The 18,991-nt window shown below is 36.2% G+C and overlaps 1 protein-coding gene across 2 annotated transcripts in view; it reads left to right on the top strand.

Annotated features, from left to right (window-relative positions):
- Positions 1-18,164, top strand: part of NCALD (neurocalcin delta) — a 57,162-nt gene extending 38,998 nt beyond the window's left edge. The window contains exons 1-4 of one of the 2 annotated variants that reach the window (XM_087931565.1): positions 1,575-1,595; positions 4,487-4,883; positions 8,538-8,643; positions 10,766-18,164. In XM_087931565.1, coding sequence (XP_087787691.1) covers positions 4,506-4,883; positions 8,538-8,643; positions 10,766-10,863 — 582 coding nt within the window. In that variant the 5' untranslated portion in view covers positions 1,575-1,595; positions 4,487-4,505 and the 3' untranslated portion in view covers positions 10,864-18,164. Of the gene's footprint in view, positions 1-1,574; positions 1,596-4,486; positions 4,884-8,537; positions 8,644-10,765 lie in introns of those variants that run through there. The other variant, XM_026703506.2, reaches the window with a different exon arrangement.
- The last annotated feature ends 827 nt before the right edge of the window (positions 18,165-18,991 follow it).

Here is an 18,991-nt window from a genome sequence, read left to right as displayed (position 1 = left end):
CAGATTGTGCGTATGAAATTCGATGGCAAAATCACTGGATTTTGTTGGTGGGATTTTTTAGGCTGTTTGGGAAGATTTAAGAGTAAGGAAAGGAGTGGGTGGACCCCCAGGTCATTCTGCCTTCATTTTTACCCCAATCCCTCAGTACATAGAAAAAGACTGGAAAAATTTAGCCCAAACTTTTCTAGGGATGTTACCTCTCTGTGATAAAACACTCTGAACTGAGAAAGGTTAGTGCAGCCTAGAAATGTTGTAATATACAATCAAACACAAATAAATGTCTCTGTGGAAAAACAGGAGGCCAAGTTGCAACCCAGCTGCTCAAATGTTGCCTCCTTCTACTTTAATCCCATCCAATCCACAAACTGGGGTTCTTTGTTAAGTGTTTTTAGATAATCCAGATATAATTGTACTGCACAGAATCATGTTCAAACTGGAAGATGACAGCTCTTTTTTAAAGGATAACTTTCAATTTAGTAATTGTTCCTTATTTATAGAGGATGGTTTTGCAGTAATGCGTTGTCAGTTCACCCTTTCCCTCTCCTCATATTTATTTTAGGATTAAATACTTTTTAAAAGGGTGTTTTGTCTAAGAAAATATTTAAATGCATGTTTTATTCTTTATTATTTTATTATAGTGAAGTATATTTTGCACTCAAATTTTGTGGATGGAAACTTTTTGTTCCCTAAAAATGTTTCTGACTTGGAGTGTTTTTAATATAAGGAACATTTTACATGACATTAAAAAAACTACAGAACCATAAAAGGGAAAATATGAAAAAGAAATATAAAAGAATAAAAGGAAAAAAAAGAAAGATAACAAAAGAAAAAGGGTACCTGGAAAAGTAACTTCCAATCTTTTCAGCCTTTATAAACATTATAATTACCATCTCCACCCTATTAAGTTTCATAACATGGTTCCCCTTTTCTCTTAAACAAACCTTTTAAATCAATAAATTCCCAAACCACTCATTCATATTTATCAATTTTCAGCAAAAAGGCGATAAAAGGATTTCTAGTCTTTTATAACTGTTGTTCCTTCCTTAATCAAACAAGTCAATTTCACCATTTCTGCAAGCTCATGCATCTTCCTGATCCATTTTTCCATACTGGCTATTTCTGCATTTCAAATCTGTCGTTCCTTATGCTCCAGATGCTTCATTCATTTCACTGGAACATGATCAGTGTGTGTGTATGTGTGTGCACATTTGACTACCTCCCAAACTTTTCTGAAGCTTATGTAATTGTGGCTTTCTTCCTGGTTGAATTATCTTTACCAGAGATGCCCATATAATTATGGATTTTGGTTTGTTTTATGTTTTGTTGGCCATAAAGATCACATATACCCTTTGATTTGCTATTTAGCTTTGTGTCATCTGACCTTTACAGTTACGATAGTTGGCTGAAAAATGTTTCCTTGTTTTGGTTCCCTTTTTCTTGGCAACTGGGATATTTGATTATTAGTCCTTTGCAGGTTCTATTTGGATAGCTGTACCTACACCTCATGCTACCTATTAGGAGAAATAAAACTCACTCTTCCATTTGGAAGTAACTTGAATGAAAGACCAATCACAGAAGAATAGCAAAAAGAACAGGTAAGGCAACATCCTGGAAAAAAACTTACAATTGGAGGGGATCCAATAGTTGTTTTATTAAAGCTAGCCAGTTAAGAGTGAGTCACTGGTCTCCTGCCATAAGAATGCCAGAGATTGTCAGCCAAATTCTTATATATGTTACAAAGATTGAAGAACACAGTTGACAATTAACAAAGAGTTGCTTTATAACTAATAAGGAATACAGATTAGACAGAAGATATAACAATTACTGCAGCTTACTGGAAGTTCATACTTAGCCTGTGGAACATTACTATTAAAACCCTTATTAAATCATACCTGAGGACTGGGAAGCCATGAATTCTAGTAATGCCTTAAACACAAAGTCAACTGGGTGACTTTTAGTCAGTCAGTTTCTCTCAGCCCTAAGAAGGAGGCAACGGCAAACCCCTTCTGAGAAAGTTTGCCAAGAAAATTGTAGGGATTTGTCCAGGTAGTCTATGAAAATTGGATAAGATTGAAAGAGTCGGGGGGAAATCAACCCTACATTAAGAAGGCCAAATGCCTGTAAGAACTAATGTAGCATCATGGTTAAAGTCTCAGAGAAAAGGGGAGTTGTTCTGTGTTTGAATGAAGTCATATAACTTTCTTGAACATTCTGTGCTAATCACACTTCGTTTTACTGGATGGGTTTGTTTTGAGGATAGGTAAGATAGAGATCCTTAAAGTAACTGCCACTTAATACCTACTATCAATGGTTGGATTCAAAATTGTTTACTACTGGTTCTGTGGGCGTGGCTTGGCAGGCGTGGCAGGGGAGGGATACTGTAAATTCTCCAGTCAGAGGTGGTGCCGTTTCTCCAAACTCAAAATTTCCACTACTGGTTCTCCAGAACTGGTCAGAACCTGCTGAATACCACCTCTGCCTACTATGAAATATTCAAATCACTATCAAAATGTATTAGAGAAAAATAGATTAGTTTTACTATAGAACGTGTTGTGATGTTTATTTGTACGACTTTGTACTTTTTTATATATTTGTATATTTTAATTTTTTGTATTTAATAAAGGTTTTTAAAAATTTTTTAAAAGAGATCTTTGTGCGCTTCCTTGGGATATAACTTATAAGTGGATTGTGGTGAACAGAGGGAAAGGAACAGAAATCTGGCAAGGGGTGAAACAATGGGCTGTTTTTGTACTTTGTACCACATTTACAATTTGATGGTAAATTTTGATGTTAAATTTTATTTGCTTAAGACATTTGGTGAACATCATTTGTTTATGAGTTTTGATTTTCTGCCTTTTTTATGCTATTAAAGTGACCATCCACCAAAATATAGTCTTGTTTACTACCACTTCCCTGTGTAGAAATTGCAGTTGTAGCTCCTGAGATAATCCTAAGAACCCTCATTATTCAAAAAGTTTTTCTTCATGTGCTCCCTTGAGGAGAACTATTGAGAAAGCTAATGAAATTACTGAATTTATTGTTGAAATGTTGGTTTTATAAAAATGTTGCTTAATACCGTAGATATATGGCATGATTTTAATTTCTTAGATCCATTATGTCTATGGCAGAGTTCTGGTAATGAAATCTAACCTTTATAACTTAATTATAAATGTGGACATTAGAACTATACTTGGGGTACATTTTTAAATAACTTTCAGGGGAAAAGAATTTCCAGTTTTATAAATGTGTGTTTTATTAGCTTTTTTTCTTTTTTTAAAAAAATTGAAGAATCTTACCTAGATCAGTTTAAAATGACTTAATTGGATTTGATAGCTGGCCATTAAGGAATATAAAGGAATATGAAAAATTCATACTCCATTGAATTCTCAATCACATTTTCTTTTATTTTTTTTCTAAAAAGTGCTGTGTAAACTTATACAAATTTTTGACATAATAGTTACGAAAACCTGACAAAGAGTAGAATAGGATCACTAATATTTACAATAATGTGCATTAAACACAAGAAATGTTGTCTCTACTATATGGACATTGCTAATCAAATTAGTTGAGTAATATGGTTTTGTAATCCTTTCTATTCTTTACATTTGCAGAAAGTCTGATGAATCTATCTTGCCCTGGCTTTGATCAATGGAGCAGATATGCCACTGTTACTATTCAATCCCCCCATAAGTATTTTCAAGTGTTTTAGATTAAAGGTTCCAAGACCTGTAAACAGTGGGTTTAGCTATGGCCTGAAGGAATTGCAGTCAAAATCATTTGGAGATCGCTAGGTTAATATGCCTGCAATAAGCTTTTAGAGTGAAATTTTAAATACTGGTATGATTGTGCCATCTGGCAATAGATAATTGTTTTATTATGTATGCTGCTCCTGGTCACAATGGCTATACAAATGTGATAAACAAATTCACTACAACAATGTCTCTAAAACCTTGGCAACTATAAGATGTGTGTTCTTTGACTCCCAGAATTCCTCATCCAGTATGCTGTCTGGGGGATTCTGGGAGTCGAAATCCAAGCATCTTAAAATTGCGAAGATGGGGAAACTCTGCACTACAGGATATAAACAACCTGAAGGAAAATAGGGCTTCCGAGCAGGCCTCCTGTGGTAGGCTTTGCATTGGCTCATTAGATCATATCTAGGTGAATATCTTTCTTCAGTCTCTTATGTCTCCTCCCAGATTCACTTAAGAGCAGGGATCTCTCTTCCATTCTGTCTTTCAAAACATAAAATGGTATTCACGTAAGGAGGTTCAGTCACAAGTCAAAATTTGGTACTTCTCATTTGTATGCTGAGGAATTCTTATGGTTTGGGAGAAGTGGACTGCACTGAATTATTTCAAATGAAAATGTTAATCATCACCAAGAGAATCAGTCCTTTAAAAGGTTGTCTAAGGCCCATGCTGTTCATCATTCCTTGGTTTTGTAAACAAGAGAATAAACTGCTTTTCCCCCCTCCCTTCTTTAGATAAAATCCTGATACCACCATGGGAAAACAGAACAGCAAGTTACGCCCAGAAGTGATGCAAGATTTGCTAGAAAGCACAGACTTTACTGAACATGAGATCCAGGAATGGTACAAAGGCTTTCTCAGAGACTGCCCAAGTGGACATTTGTCCATGGAGGAATTTAAGAAAATCTATGGGAATTTTTTTCCTTATGGGGACGCTTCTAAATTTGCTGAACATGTGTTCCGTACATTTGATGCAAACGGCGATGGAACAATAGATTTCAGAGAATTTATCATAGCTTTGAGTGTAACGTCCCGAGGGAAACTGGAGCAAAAGCTGAAGTGGGCATTCAGTATGTATGATCTGGATGGAAATGGATACATCAGCAAAGCAGAAATGTTAGAAATAGTTCAGGTATGTATCACTTATAAGAACCTTCCTTCCTTCCTTCCTTCCTTCCTTCCTGCCTGCCTGCCTGCCTGCCTGCCTGCCTGCCTGCCTGCCTCCCTCCCTCCCTCCCTCCCTTCTCAAACAATGAATGAATAAATTTTTCACTGTTTTTGAATTATCATGTTCTCTTCACTATAAAAATGAAATATAATATTAATATTTAATCACCAGCTAGAATAGAAAGAAAAATCTTATCTCTGCCAAGATATTCAGGTGTGTTTCCTTCTGAAGACCACGAAATAAGAAATTGGATTCACAGTGTAAATTCTGTTTTGTCTAATTGCTCCATATTTTGATTGGTAAATTATGTTATTCTGTCAGCTGTAATCCCACCCTGTGTGACCAAAAAACTGTCAGCTCTACTGAAAAAGTAAAGTAAAAGGGGATCTACAGTAACCAAGGCAATTAGAAAATCAAGGCAATTAGAAAATTTATTCTTGGGATGGTCTACTTTGTATTTCTGAATTTTGATTCCTTATTTGGCTAGTGTGGGTATGTATAGTATGGATGGTTATAGCCAAGCCAGTGAAAAACCAACATGTTGTAGCAGTTAACCTTGGATTAGGACTTGAAGTGACAAGGTTCAAATCAGAAATCAGTGGAAGACCTTCAGCCTAACTTACCTTACCCTGTTGTTGTGAAGATCACATTTCCCAACCTGATGTTCTGATCTATAATTTCAATACCCTTGGAGTAAGCTTTGGAAATACTGATTATTCTTGTTGGAATAAAAACTGGATAGATAACATTGTCCCCACAATCTTTTTCTCCAACAGAGGGGTGAATTTTCCTACCCTCATTTCTCTTCATGTGCTGCATTCTTTCCTTTCATCACCTTTAAAGTTGCTCTGTCTTCTTTTGCCTATTTTGAAGTGTTCTCTGTACGGTTGCTACCACCCTTTAAACAATTACAGGTGGATTTCACCACCCCAGAGTATTTGAGATAAAGTTTTAGTATAAATCTTTCATCTATCCCAGGTGGCATGCTAAACTGGTGCTATTTCATGTCCGTTCTGTGGAGCTGAGGCCAGAGGATTTTCTGATGACCATTAATATAGTCTCAAATGAGACGTGGGCTAGCAAAGTTGTGGCACAAGCTCTTGAATTTCCAATTTGTTTATGAGAGGAATAAAAAATGTCAGATGTCAGAAAGATTTTCCTAGAGATCTATTTGAGCATAATGCAACTATTTTTGGTAGTTGTATAAATAGCCTATTTTAACTAGCTTTCTGAAATTCATATTTTTAATGAAGGACTGTTGTTATGGTTACCTTTGTTACCTACCAGTTTGATTTCATATTAGAGTTCCCAAGTTTAATGTTGAATTATATTAGTTTGGCTTGTGTCATCACCATACTATTTGTTGGAATTGCTCACAATAATGGCAAGATGAAAGAAAGGAAGGGAAGGGAAAGAACAATTTAGACCAGTCTATCAGTAAGCAATTAGAATTTCTTCTGTGTTAAATGTAGATAAACTTTGATATAGTGTGGCACATAGAAATTGCAGTAGGGAAAAAATTGCTTACTTCTGGAAAAGTATTAAAGGCTACTTTAGCATATAGTAAGATATATTGACTTATACCTAAGTCTTTTCCAAACTGAGGAAAATCTGTATTAGCATTTTTCCTGTGATCTGTAGGCATCTTCTTTTCTGATGCTATTTCTGTTCAATATTCAGTTTTTCCCTAGCAACTCAATTAGGGGCACCATAAATGCTTGTTGCAAAAATCTGTATGACTGCTAGAGGGCGAAACATTTTCTGTGTCACCTTTCTGCCATCAAGTGGTCATACGGATTGTTGCAGACCTGTTCAATTATGTATGACATTAAACAAATGATACCACTTTTCATTTATACTTTATTATTAATTTGACTTCACTGAGTAGCAGTTTAATTTAGAAATAAAAAATAAACATTTACTTAGATGTCCAATATAGGAGAAACTAATATACCAGTATTTTTTCCTAAATGGAAAGATCTCTAGTATAGGCAGAACTAATACATTAGTAGTTTACTAGAGGATATCCAGCATAGGTACCAGATAACTACAATTCATGATATCCACAGTTTGTAAGACACCAGGCTGAAGATGTCTACTTAACTGAAAGTAGTATACTTGAACTGTAAAATGTACAGTAGTATAAATTTTATCTGGTAGAAATATACATACATACATACATACATATGTAATATAGGGTACTCAATACAGTACAGTATAATTCAGTACAGTACAGTATAATTCAGTACAATAGTGTACTGAATTAACTAAGAATAACTATAATAACCAAGACTAATTCTCAATGGAGATGTCTAAGATTTCATTGTTAAGATATATTCTAAGATTCAACCACATGTCAGTATCCTTTGAACACATTTCAGAGCATATTTAAGTGGACTTGCTTCTTCATGGGAGGGAGGGAGTAGGGTTTCCTTAGGCGGATACACATTTATTATACTTGCAATCCAACTTTATGTATACACATCAATTATGTATGCCTGCATCACATAAATCTAGTGTTCAGTTGGAAATCATTTTCAAGAAATGGTATGGCATTACTTCTTTAAACAAAATAATCATCATTCTAATTTTTTTTCAGATAAGATTTTTTTTCTGTTACTGTTTTTTAGTTGTACAGTAATCTTTTTAAGGATGCTTTTAAAGGATCCACCCCTTTATTTTAAATGTACAATGTACTGAATCTTTACAATAAATAAACACGGAAACATTCTTTGCAAGAAATATACAATTAGAGTACGTATTGGATTGGTCATTAACGTTTACTCCCACTGTTCAGTAATTAATGCTGTAAATAATGAGCACTTATTTGCTCATTCAGCATTTTCTTTTATTGGTTATTGCAACAAGTGTTTTGACATAACCAATAGGGAAGGGAAAAGGGGTGGTTCCAGTAAGACTTTTTATGTACAAAAAAGTATAGCATAAAGTTTATAGGTGTGATGTGTAATTGAAAACAAGGGGACAAGGGAAACCAAGATCTCTGTGTACATTGATTTAAGGCTATAATGGCATGCTTATTTATATGGAACTAAATTTTCAGTAGGATTTAATTCTGAATAACTGGAATTAGAATTGTTCCTCTATGTGCCCCATAAGAAGCTGCTGATTGCATTGTGGATCCTGTTCAGCTCAGTTTTTTGCCCATGCTTTCATTTGCTTGAGCTGGAGTGAGGTTCTCCCAGTGATCATAAAACAGGGATAACATTTAAATGAATTACCAAAGGATGATTTTGCTGCAAACCAAGATAATTTGTAATTATGGTTTTCGGAAAAACAAAATCTTCCCTTAACAATTGTAGAATCTGAGCAAATCATCTAGATGCCTTTCTAAGGGAAGCATCCACCTTTAAACTGCAATGAAATTTCACTAGCAAAATATCATTTGGTTAATAACCCCATTGATAATCATTATGTCTTCATCTCAATGTGTCTTTGAGGATAATGAGAATTGTGTGGTACATCTGTAAAGTTCAGGATAGAAGAGGCAGCTTTAGTTACCTAAATTCCTGAAAGCTACCTGCCAATGCACAGAATTCCCATTGCAGTTTCTGAAATTATAGAACTCTAGACCCTTCCTTTTCATATTCCATTTTTTAGGCAATCTACAAGATGGTTTCTTCGGTTATGAAGATGCCAGAAGATGAATCAACACCAGAGAAAAGAACTGAGAAAATATTTCGCCAGATGGATACCAACAGAGACGGTAAGTTATCTTTGGATTATCTTCCTTTTAACTTAACTTCTGTTGTTTCTGATCTCTTGATGCCTTTTGAAGAGCAGACTTGAATAAGTAGGAGTATGCCACTGATTCATAGAGACAGCAATAAACCTTTGTGAAAGAATGATGGTTAGTGTTACTGTGAAAAAAAAATTGGCAAGCCAGATGCTGTTTCTTGTTAGGTTGCTGTCTTGCAGCTCAACCCATTACTCAGATAAATATTAGGATTTAGATTTAAGCCAGGAAGAACACCCCCCCCCACCCGCCCAAAAAATCCCAGTTATAATGGCACAGCAAGACAAATCCTAGAAGCATTACAACTAAAATCCATTCCTCAGTTCCTTTAAACATGCTTCCAAATCTATGAGTAAGAAAGAAGTCAAATCTTTTTTATGGTTGTGTGGAAATAGTTCAAAAATTGCTTTTAAAAATTGATTATAATTCAATTAGAAAGATATTTATTTTATAGTGCTGTTATGAAAGCTATAGATATGTCTTCCAATTATCTCTCTTAGCATCATTGTGCTTTGTTAGCTCAGTGTCTTGATAGACTCAAAACCTTTTCTCCTGAACTGTAGGTAATTTTTCACTTCCAACATAACAGATCAATTTTGGGAAGGCATTACTAATTGCATGAACTATTGAGAGGTTTTATTTTACCGAAGCCATACCTGAACAATTCAGTTTTTGCAGATGCCAAATGCCCCATCACTAATCACTGCCATCAAAGTTGATATTTCTCAGTTCTTGAGCAATGGAGATGATTTTACAATCATGTAGACTAGGATACTTTTGAAGCAGGAACCTTTTCTTAGTAGAAAAGATCATCTTCCACAAAGAAGGATTCTCAGATTTAGTTTTCGGCATCTGTAATTTAAGAGCAAATGGGTAAGGTTCAGGAGAACCAATGCCAATCTGAACAGATCGAGCTTTCCCAATATGACCTCCTAAATGTTCCAGAGGTTGTAGTCCACCACTTTCAGAAGTCTTTAGCTACAGTACACAATAATAAGCTGTGTCAATAATATCTGAGCTAGTGTAAGATAAGAATTTCATATTTAAATTTGCTAGTGAATATTAGCTTTTAAACCAAAAAGTTCACTTGCTCTTGTCCTCACCTGGAAAGGGAGCATAATACAAATATGCTAAAGCAGCAGTTCCTAACCTTTCCAGTTTGACGGCCCAGCTTGGGGAGGGGGGATGGTTCAGTGTGAGTGGCAGGTACATGTGCACGTGTGAGCACAGCTCCATTTGTGCAAAGACAAATGGAGCTTCATGCATGAGAACAAGAGCCTGCCACTCGCATGTGTGGAGTTTCGCATGCATGCTCACCTGCCACTTGTGTGCCTAGTTCTGAATGGGCCATGACCCGGTAGTGGGCTGTGACCTGGGAGTTGGAGGGGGACTCTAAACAATTCCGGGCAAGAGATATGGCTCAAAAGATCAGATGGGAAAATGGGTGGACGAAGTTGTTGTTGTCTCCTTTACTAATTCAGTAACAGATTCAACATTGTAGAAATTTCATATATAGAGGCAATCATAATCAATATGTTATTTTTAAGGGAAGTAGTGATAGGGTTATACTTGCTTGTATATACTGGCTAAATTTGCATTCCATATTAAACCATAAAATGTAGTTTACAAACACAGGGATTAAACCAAACCTCAGATAAATTATGACTCAACGTGTTGTATGAATTGGGCTACCATGTTCAATTATAATATGTTTTGTTTTGAATTAGCATGTTGGAAGAACGAAGTACAGTGGTACCTTGGTACTAATCGTTAATTGGTTCTGGGAAGGCATGATGAGTACCAAACAAATTTTTCCATACGGAGTAGTATAGTAAGTCACAAGGCAACTGACACTGACAAGTTCTAGCTTTTGCATTGAATACCAAACAAACAATGAGTATCAGGACAAAATGTTCACATCAAAATGCATTGAGTGCCAAATTTGATAAGTTCAAAGCAGTTGAGTACTAAGGTACTGCTGTATTTTTTAACCATAACTTATGGCCTAACATACTATCTGAACTTAATAATAGGTAGTGATGATTTATATTTATTTTGAAAATCCAAACCAGCATCTGTGTTTATTTTCTAGGAAAACTTTCTCTGGAAGAGTTCATTCGAGGAGCCAAAAGCGACCCATCTATTGTCCGTCTCCTTCAATGTGATCCCAGCAGTGCTGGACAGTTTTAAAACTGTTGTTTGTATTACTTTGTGTCTTTCTGGTTTGTTTCTTTTGTCTCATATATCTCTTCACCAGAACAACATTCATGGTTGGTGTTGCCTTTTAAAGGCTACCTTTGCCTTCTTTTGTGGCATTATCTGCTTTCTTCATGGCCAGCCATGGATTACAGAAAGTGCAATTGTCATTACAGCGTCCTTTTTCAAATTGTAATTATTTGTGGCCTGTGTGCCACTGAGTATGAAGAGGACTTATTTCCTAATTGGGTTATTAGCCTTAAGTCATGTCTAGTCTGCCAATTCCAAGCTGGTTCCAAAATTCTGTAAGATCTGAGGCACATGTGGAGAAGACTGAAGTCAGCCAATAACTGCCATCAATCAATATATATATGCTTTCTTAAGTTTTCGCGGGTACTTACATGTATGGTATTCAGCTTTGTTCGGGTATTTTCCCACGTCATTATAGTTGTGCTTTTAAAGTTGTAGCAACATTTAGGCAGAATCTCATCTGCCATCATCAGGCTTCTGTATTGTGTTTGTCTGGACGAGCACAATACAGAATATACAATATACAATACAGACGAACACAATACAGAAGCCTAATGATGGCAGGTGAGATTCTGCTGAAATCTTGCTACAACTTTAAAAGCACAACTATAATGACATGGGAAAATACCCGAACAAAGCTGAATACCATACATGTAAGTACCCGCGAAAACTTAAGAATGAATATATATATATATATATATAACAAAAGTTTAAAAGAAATCTAACAGGAGGGGTAGAACCATTAGATGGGTGTAAGGAAGCATGAAGGATGGCGTGTGCCAAACTAAATCTATCAAAGAGCATTCTTGTGTGATGAACTGAATGCTCATTATTATTAGTTCATGGAACATCTGATGGACGTTTAGCACCACTACACAGAAACTGACAATATTCTATGTTATAGCAAGGTTAGTATTTGAAAGCAGCAGGAAGAGGTAGAATTGTCCTGTGCACTCTGGGTATGTGTGCAATAGTGAGGAGATAAGGCTAATATGAATATCTTTGAAAAAGAGGCAGTGGAGAAGTATATGCTGTGTTGTTTTTGTGTAACCGGTAGCACAGGAGTATGATCTCTCTGGATAGGAAATCCTACTGTATTGGCTTTCAAAAACAGCTGAGTGGAGGGCATGACATCATTCCAGAGTAAAAACACTCTGTTGTTTAGGTACTGTTTGATTAGGTGTGCCATTGGGGAGTACCTCTTAGATTCACTGGCAGTAAAGATTGGGGATTTGGCTAGATCAAGATGGTGCAACAGTTCATTTAAAGAGTGTCAAGACCCCAATAGGTATCATGTACCTTCCAATATTGGGGAATGCCAAACAAGATTTTTTTAAATGTCATTCTAGTGAATAAAGAGGCCAGTGATCTTGGGGAGCTTACTACGTTTTCCAGGGAGAGTGTGCTAATGTTTATATGAGATCTTTATGTTAAGACACCTTATATACAAATTTCTGTTACCATGTGAGGTTAGACATAGGCTGTATTACTCACTATACATTCTCCTTAAAGGTATTCGAAAACTACCTTATGCTCGGACTTAGGGTTAATTTCGTAGCTGTGAGAAGTACATGAAGAGCCAGTTTGGTTTAGTAGCTAAGGTGCTAGATTAGAAGCTGAGATACTTTGAAGTCTCCTTTTGCCTTAGACATGGAAGCCATTTGGCCGACTCTGGACCGAACTTCTCTCACACCTAGAAAGAAAGCATTGGCAGGCTATTTCTGAAAACCTTGCCAAGGCTTATCTGTGTAGTCATCAGGAATCAGGGTTATTTCAATAGACCATAACAGCAACAGAAGTACTACTACTGGTATTGAAGAAATTCGTGCAAATCTTATTTTCCAATATAGAAGCCAAGATGGTAAATTAAATGTGATTTCTAAGGATCAGTATATGAGGTATGAAATTCCTTTTCTAAATGATGGTGAGTTCAATCCTCCAGTCTGAATGTTGCAACAAAGGGACCAATAGCACCTTGGGGCTAAATATAAGTAATACACAATTAATGTTTTGTCTGCAAATCTGTGAGTTATAATAGAATTAATAATAAGGAACAACTAACACTAGCTTATGCATAATAAGCTTATGCCATTTGTAAAATTAGAGAAGATGAATGGGTTTGGACAGATCATATAAATATTTCTGCTATTTTTTTTTAAAAAAAACGCAGATTCTACAAATGAAATTCCTTATGCTTAAGCAGAGATTCATTTGGAGAAAGGGCAAAGGAGAATTTTATTTTATTTATCATTATCTTGATTACCATTTAGCATCTTGTGCAAGTTGAGAACTGAGCTGAAGAAAACTGAGGTAAATATTGGGAGTAATGCATGCCATGGTAGAGGAGAATGAAGGCCCTTTTTTAACATGGAAGGCCTGTTGCTTTGAAGAACTTCAGGAAAATGAGCTGATTTGGTGATAACAGAATATTGTACTTGCATGTTACAGAGTCTTATTTTGAGGAGAATCAGTAGTTCCAATATAATTGAAAACATATTTCTAAGCATGTAACTTTACTTAGATAGATTTGTGGAGTAGAAATCAGCTGACAGGAAAGACATGGTTATACATGATCTTTTCCTCTTCCACTGCCCCGCCAAAGCCATTTCCCTCTTTAGCTTCAGTCTTGAAGCTTGGCTTTTAGAAAAACAATAGAAATGGGAAACAAGGCATTGTTCTAGGGAAGAATTAGAGATCTGGAAGTCCATGCAAAAAGGAGAACCATCTGGCAGGGAAGAAATCTGTATGTTTAACCATTCAGGCACCAGCCAGGTTTTCTCTTCAAATACTTTGCCAAGGCAATTTCCTCCATCATCAGTGATTTTGGAGTTCCAGTGGCATGAAAAGAGGAGAAAGGAAATATTGTAATGGAGACTTGGAAGGGGTTAACGCAGAGGTGAAATTCAACCACCCCGGCCTGGCTCAGGAGAGGTGGTAGGGACAATTTGAATTGGTAAAAAATTGCCCCTGGTTGCTATTACTATTATACCAAGCCACGCCCACAGCCACGCCCACAGAGCCAGTAGGGAAAATTTTTGAATTTCACCCCTGTGTTGTGCTGAGATTCCCCCACAATACTAGCATTTGCTTTGTAACATGTAGTTTTGCCCCAGTTCAAATGGAAAGGGGTCCAAATAAATTACATCATATAAGCAATTGATACCAAAGGAGGAGATTGATATGACTGCATTTCAAGTTCTGGAGGGGCGTGGGAAGAGTTCTCCCAAGGCAGATTCCCCAGCTCAAGAATTTTCATACCCCAGAAATACAGTAAGACAGTTGTAAAACAGCCTGTGTTTCCTCCAATGTGACAGCACTTTAGCAAAAATGCAGATCTGAGCTGCACCTCAAAAGATGTAAAATACAGGACTCATGTAGGTCTTAATTAAAATACAGGATACCACTTGTAATGTGTTTATAAATATATCCACACACATACACACACACACACACCAGAGATGGTATTCAGCAGGTTCAGACCACTTCTGGAGAACCGGTAGCGGACGTTTTGAGTAGTTCGGAAAACCGGCAAATACCACCTCTGACTGGCCCCGCCCCCATCTATTCTCTGCCTCCCGAGTCCCAGCTGATTGGCTGGGTCTTCTTTTGTTGTCCTGTACAGGAGAATGGAGCTGGAAAGCAGGTTAGCGGGGTGAGATGGGAATGGAGATTTTACAGTATCCTTCCCCTGCCACACTCACCAAGCCACACCACACCCACCAAGCCATGCCCACAGAACCGGTAGTAAAAATTTTTGAATCCCACCACACACACACACACACACTGGATTTTTTAAAATGTTCAGTGTTTTTGTCCAAAGGTAACTTTTATTACACAGTTATCTTCTCCTCCATCTCCTTGAAATCCCTTTTACAAAACTTTAACTACGTTGAAGGCAAATGGATGGAGACAACGGAGTTTACAAACGTTTTGGAACCCTTTCCAAAGCAACTGTCTGCTTTCATGATTTGTCAGGCAGCAGCTTCAGTTCAGAACTTGGGAATAAGCTGGTTAAGGGGCCTGTTTTTTGCTTTGAAATAAATGCACCAGGGTCACTTGACATGTGAGAGAAGAAGGAAGATCTTATTGGCATAGTTAAGTGGGAACGGAGGCAGTGTTTGTAAACAACAATAGTTCCTTTCAACCTAAATTGTTAATTTTTTTTCAGTAAAGAAACTGCTTGTGAGAAAGATTTCAACCAAGGTGTTGGTTGTGAGATGTTTAGTACTATTTATGATAAGAAGGATTCTTTTTAAAATATTTATTTGGGTTTTGCTACATATTTTTTGAACTCCACCCAAAAAGGAAATTAGACAAATCCTCTCATGAGCATTTAACTCGGGGTTGGCTGAACTTTTAGATTTGTGGCCTTGTTTTTTTTTTCTTAATTGCTTTTTTGGCCTATAAAAACCATAAGAGATGTAGCAATCTTGGCCTGGAAGAGTCAGAGCTGAAACTTTTTAGAAGTTTCGGCTTTTAGGAGGTTTTCGAAGGTTGCATGAAGAGATATGTAAAGTTTATCCCCAAAGAGTTGAAGAACCATGCTTCTGAATTTTATTTTTTGGCTACTAAAATTTGATTTATGGTAAAAAAAAAAAAAAAAACGGGGGAGGGAAAAATATGTATGATTTCTCAATTGTGAATTTACAGAGCTGAGAATCAGTTTGTTCCACGTCCAGGCGTTGCAATCAAGAATAACACTCTGCAAAACGCTTTGTGCTGTTATGAGGCAGTGTTATTTTCCTTCTAAAAATAAAAAGCCAGAACCCAACAACATATTTGATTTTTAAGAGCACTGGGCACATAAAAAATTTATGCCTGGATATTTTTATTGAAATAATGGACATAATGTTGGCAAGGTAAAACTGTATATAAAAGAGGCAATAAATGGTTTGTATTTTCACCACTGACTACAGTATTTGATATAGAAGTTCCACTGTATTAAAAGTTAGGATGGAACTTAGCCATTCTTTAATGATGAGTCTGACAAGCCCATCATTGTAAATTTAAAGCATTTCTGAACAAATTTCTAAAGTGTTTTACTTTATGAAGAAATGAATGTCCATAAGATTGCTTAAGAGTATTTTAAATCATTTGTCTCAATAGCTGATTTCAAAATAAAAAAGCAAATCTACCAAAAGTCTAATTGAGTTCATGCAAGGGTATGACCACAATTTGTTCTTTCTAAAAAGCAGCCAGATGTGTCTTGGGTCCCCCCACCCTTTTTTTCAAAACATTGTCTTTTGTTTAAGCAGCTGTGTTCATCCATTTGCTTGGATGCTTGGCAAATCTTTTGGCCCAAAGCCTCGTTTCCTGATTTAGGGACTCAGTGTGTGGTTTCCTCTCTGCTTACTTAAGAATATGAAGAACAGAATACATTTTTATATTAATATAAAAATTTTGGTTGGAAGCAGAACATTTGGATGCTAAAGTCCTGAGAACAGCTGCAAGGAAGAGAAGTAAGGATAGATTTTAACTGGTATATTAATATTTCCTTGCTCCTCCCAGATTGGTGTTCTGGAAATAGAAGGGTTCCTTTTTTTTTTTTTTTTTTTGCAAGGGGACAACTCGCTGAGGCCAGCTCACCCTGGCCAATTTGCCACAGTCAACTAGCTTTCCATGGAACAATTCAACAGTTCAATTTAATTATTTAAAATTATTTAAAAATTATTCTAATTTTTGTCATTTGCATTTCATTTAGTCCCTCCTTTGGCATCCTTTCTTTAATGATTATATTCCATCATTTCTTCAATATTAGTGTAGCTCTTGTTCCTCAGCAAATTGTCCCATGGCAAATTGGCCGTAGCGAGTTGGATGCAACAAGTTGGATGCGGTGAGTTGTCTTAGACTCCCTTTGTTTATGGAACAAATAGGAATCTAGGAGAATACTCCCTTTCCTGAGGAAGAGTAGGAAATTTCCAACAGTAATGTTTTCTTCTACCTTGCAGTTCTAGTCTCAGTTATTTCAGGGTAGCACAGGCAATCTTAGAACTGAATAAAGATTCAGGAACAAATTTGGAACACAATAAATGCTGCTTTGCTATCTACAGAATTTCCATGGCAGTAAAGATAGCAGTGTGTTGATCTTAGTTTAAAGGATGCTGCTCATGGCTGTGTTTCACTGACATCCCTGAGACACATCAGTCATGAGCAACATGAGTCTGATTTCAGGAGGACATGAGTACAGTTAACTAGCCCTGGATGGCCTCAGATCTGTGGGTGTGTTACAAATCAGCCCTCTTTCTATGTGTGTAGTGTGAATCAACCATGCATTCCTGTGCTCATCAGTATCCAAACTATGTAGCATGCTTCCTGATCAAGTTAAGGAATCCATTGATAAAAGTGGCTTCTGTGGGTGTTACTTCCTTTCAGGAATCAAGTGAAAAATTATATATTGTTTTTAAATGTTCAGCATGATACGTTAAAGCATATCTGTAGAACATAACCCACTTAGTTCATTTGAGAAGTAGAGCTGATTCGATGAATGATAATATAATTTCTGTGTTCCAGAGCATGGCATTCATGGTTTCCTTTTCTATGCTTTTTGCTGGACTATATTTTTCCTACCCTGGGAAATGCATCTGTATTTCTGTATTTACTGTTCTGAAAATAACTTTAACTGTACTGACTAATTTCCTATTGGATGAGCTCTTCCGTCCATCATTCACATGATATGCAAAGTCTTAACAGTGTGATTCGCATTTTTAAAGCAGTACTGACTGTGTGATCCTTGTATGTGTTGGTAGTGGCCATCTTGTTGTAAAATGTAAGGGAAAAAAGCTACTTAAATTTGAATCCTTAGTGTTTGGCTTGTTAAAAGTATTGAGACCTGCATGTTAATTAAACTGATTATTGCTCTCTACCCCATTGCTATAATGATCACAAATGATGCAATTGTTTTTACTTGTATAGGGAACTTACATTCCATGTTTGTCAACTTGTTTAAAATTGGAGCTTGTTATTATGATTTGTCTGAAAAGTCTTCCTTCCTCCCTCCCTCCCTTTCTATTGGTCTTTTCATAGCAAAATTGATCCTGAAAAATTGTCATTTCTGTAAGTTCCTACTCACATATATTATCTTTCCCCATCCTGTCCTGGAAATATGTTGGAAAGCTACTTTCAGAATTCTCAGCCACCGTGCTATTCATCTTGTTGCTGGGAATCTTAGAAGCTGAAGTTCAAAACACATGTGGAGATTTCATTTGGAAAATAGCTGATGTATAATTTTATGTTAAAACAGATACATTAAAAGTTATTATATTGAATTATTTTTATCATCTCATGCATTGATGAATTAGTAAATAGCAACAGCTTGCAAGATGCTTAACCTTTTTTTTATATTAAGCCCACTGTTTCCTAGATCTGTTTAATCCCCTCTCCCAGTGTTCAGGTTTGATGTCAGAATCAAAATTAGAAATGTTACAGTCGGTTGAGAGTAATTCATGCGCATAGATACTGACCAGGTGAGAAATTTGGATATTGTCTTTTTGATGTGGGACAGATTTTTTCCCTCATGATTTGTTTGTTTTTGCAGTGGAGTGGAGCGCACGTGTTCTTTAATGTACGTTAAAGTACAGTATAATATATGCAGACACTTAAGAGCAACATTGGTGATTGGTTTTAAAAAAGAGAGAATTAGAATCAGAGATAGAACGGTGAACCTGTGATCATCTGTTTTTTCAGTGCCAAACATATGAACAATATTGTTTGAAGAAAAGTAAGATTTTTTTACTGTATTACTGCTGAACAAATGTTGTTTTTAAATGTTGAATTTAAAATGATTTTGTATTGTATACCATTTTGTGACATGGTACTTTTTCATACTGGAATAATTGATTGCACCCAATTATAATTGTATTTTTTTTTTTGCTTTTATGAATATATAACTGCAACCCAATGTTTTTGAAAGGTAAGATATCATATCTGTCACGGTGCCCCTAAATTTGGTTCCCTTCCAACTATTCACTGCTATTATACTTTTCTAGAAAGTTCAGTTCCTGAACTGAACCAAAATCATTTCCGGAAGGCCCCAGCATGAATATTCTGAATATTCCTGCTCTCATACAGCCTATGATGTCCACAGGGGCTCAGA

This window comes from Pseudonaja textilis, chromosome 3 (assembly GCF_049901715.1).
Source record: "Pseudonaja textilis isolate UNSWEBS1 chromosome 3, rPseTex1.2, whole genome shotgun sequence".
In the NCBI taxonomy this organism is placed as follows: domain Eukaryota; kingdom Metazoa; phylum Chordata; class Lepidosauria; order Squamata; family Elapidae; genus Pseudonaja; species Pseudonaja textilis.
The sequence above is the reverse complement of the archived record's forward strand: the minus strand, read 5'-3'. Positions and strand labels throughout refer to the sequence as shown.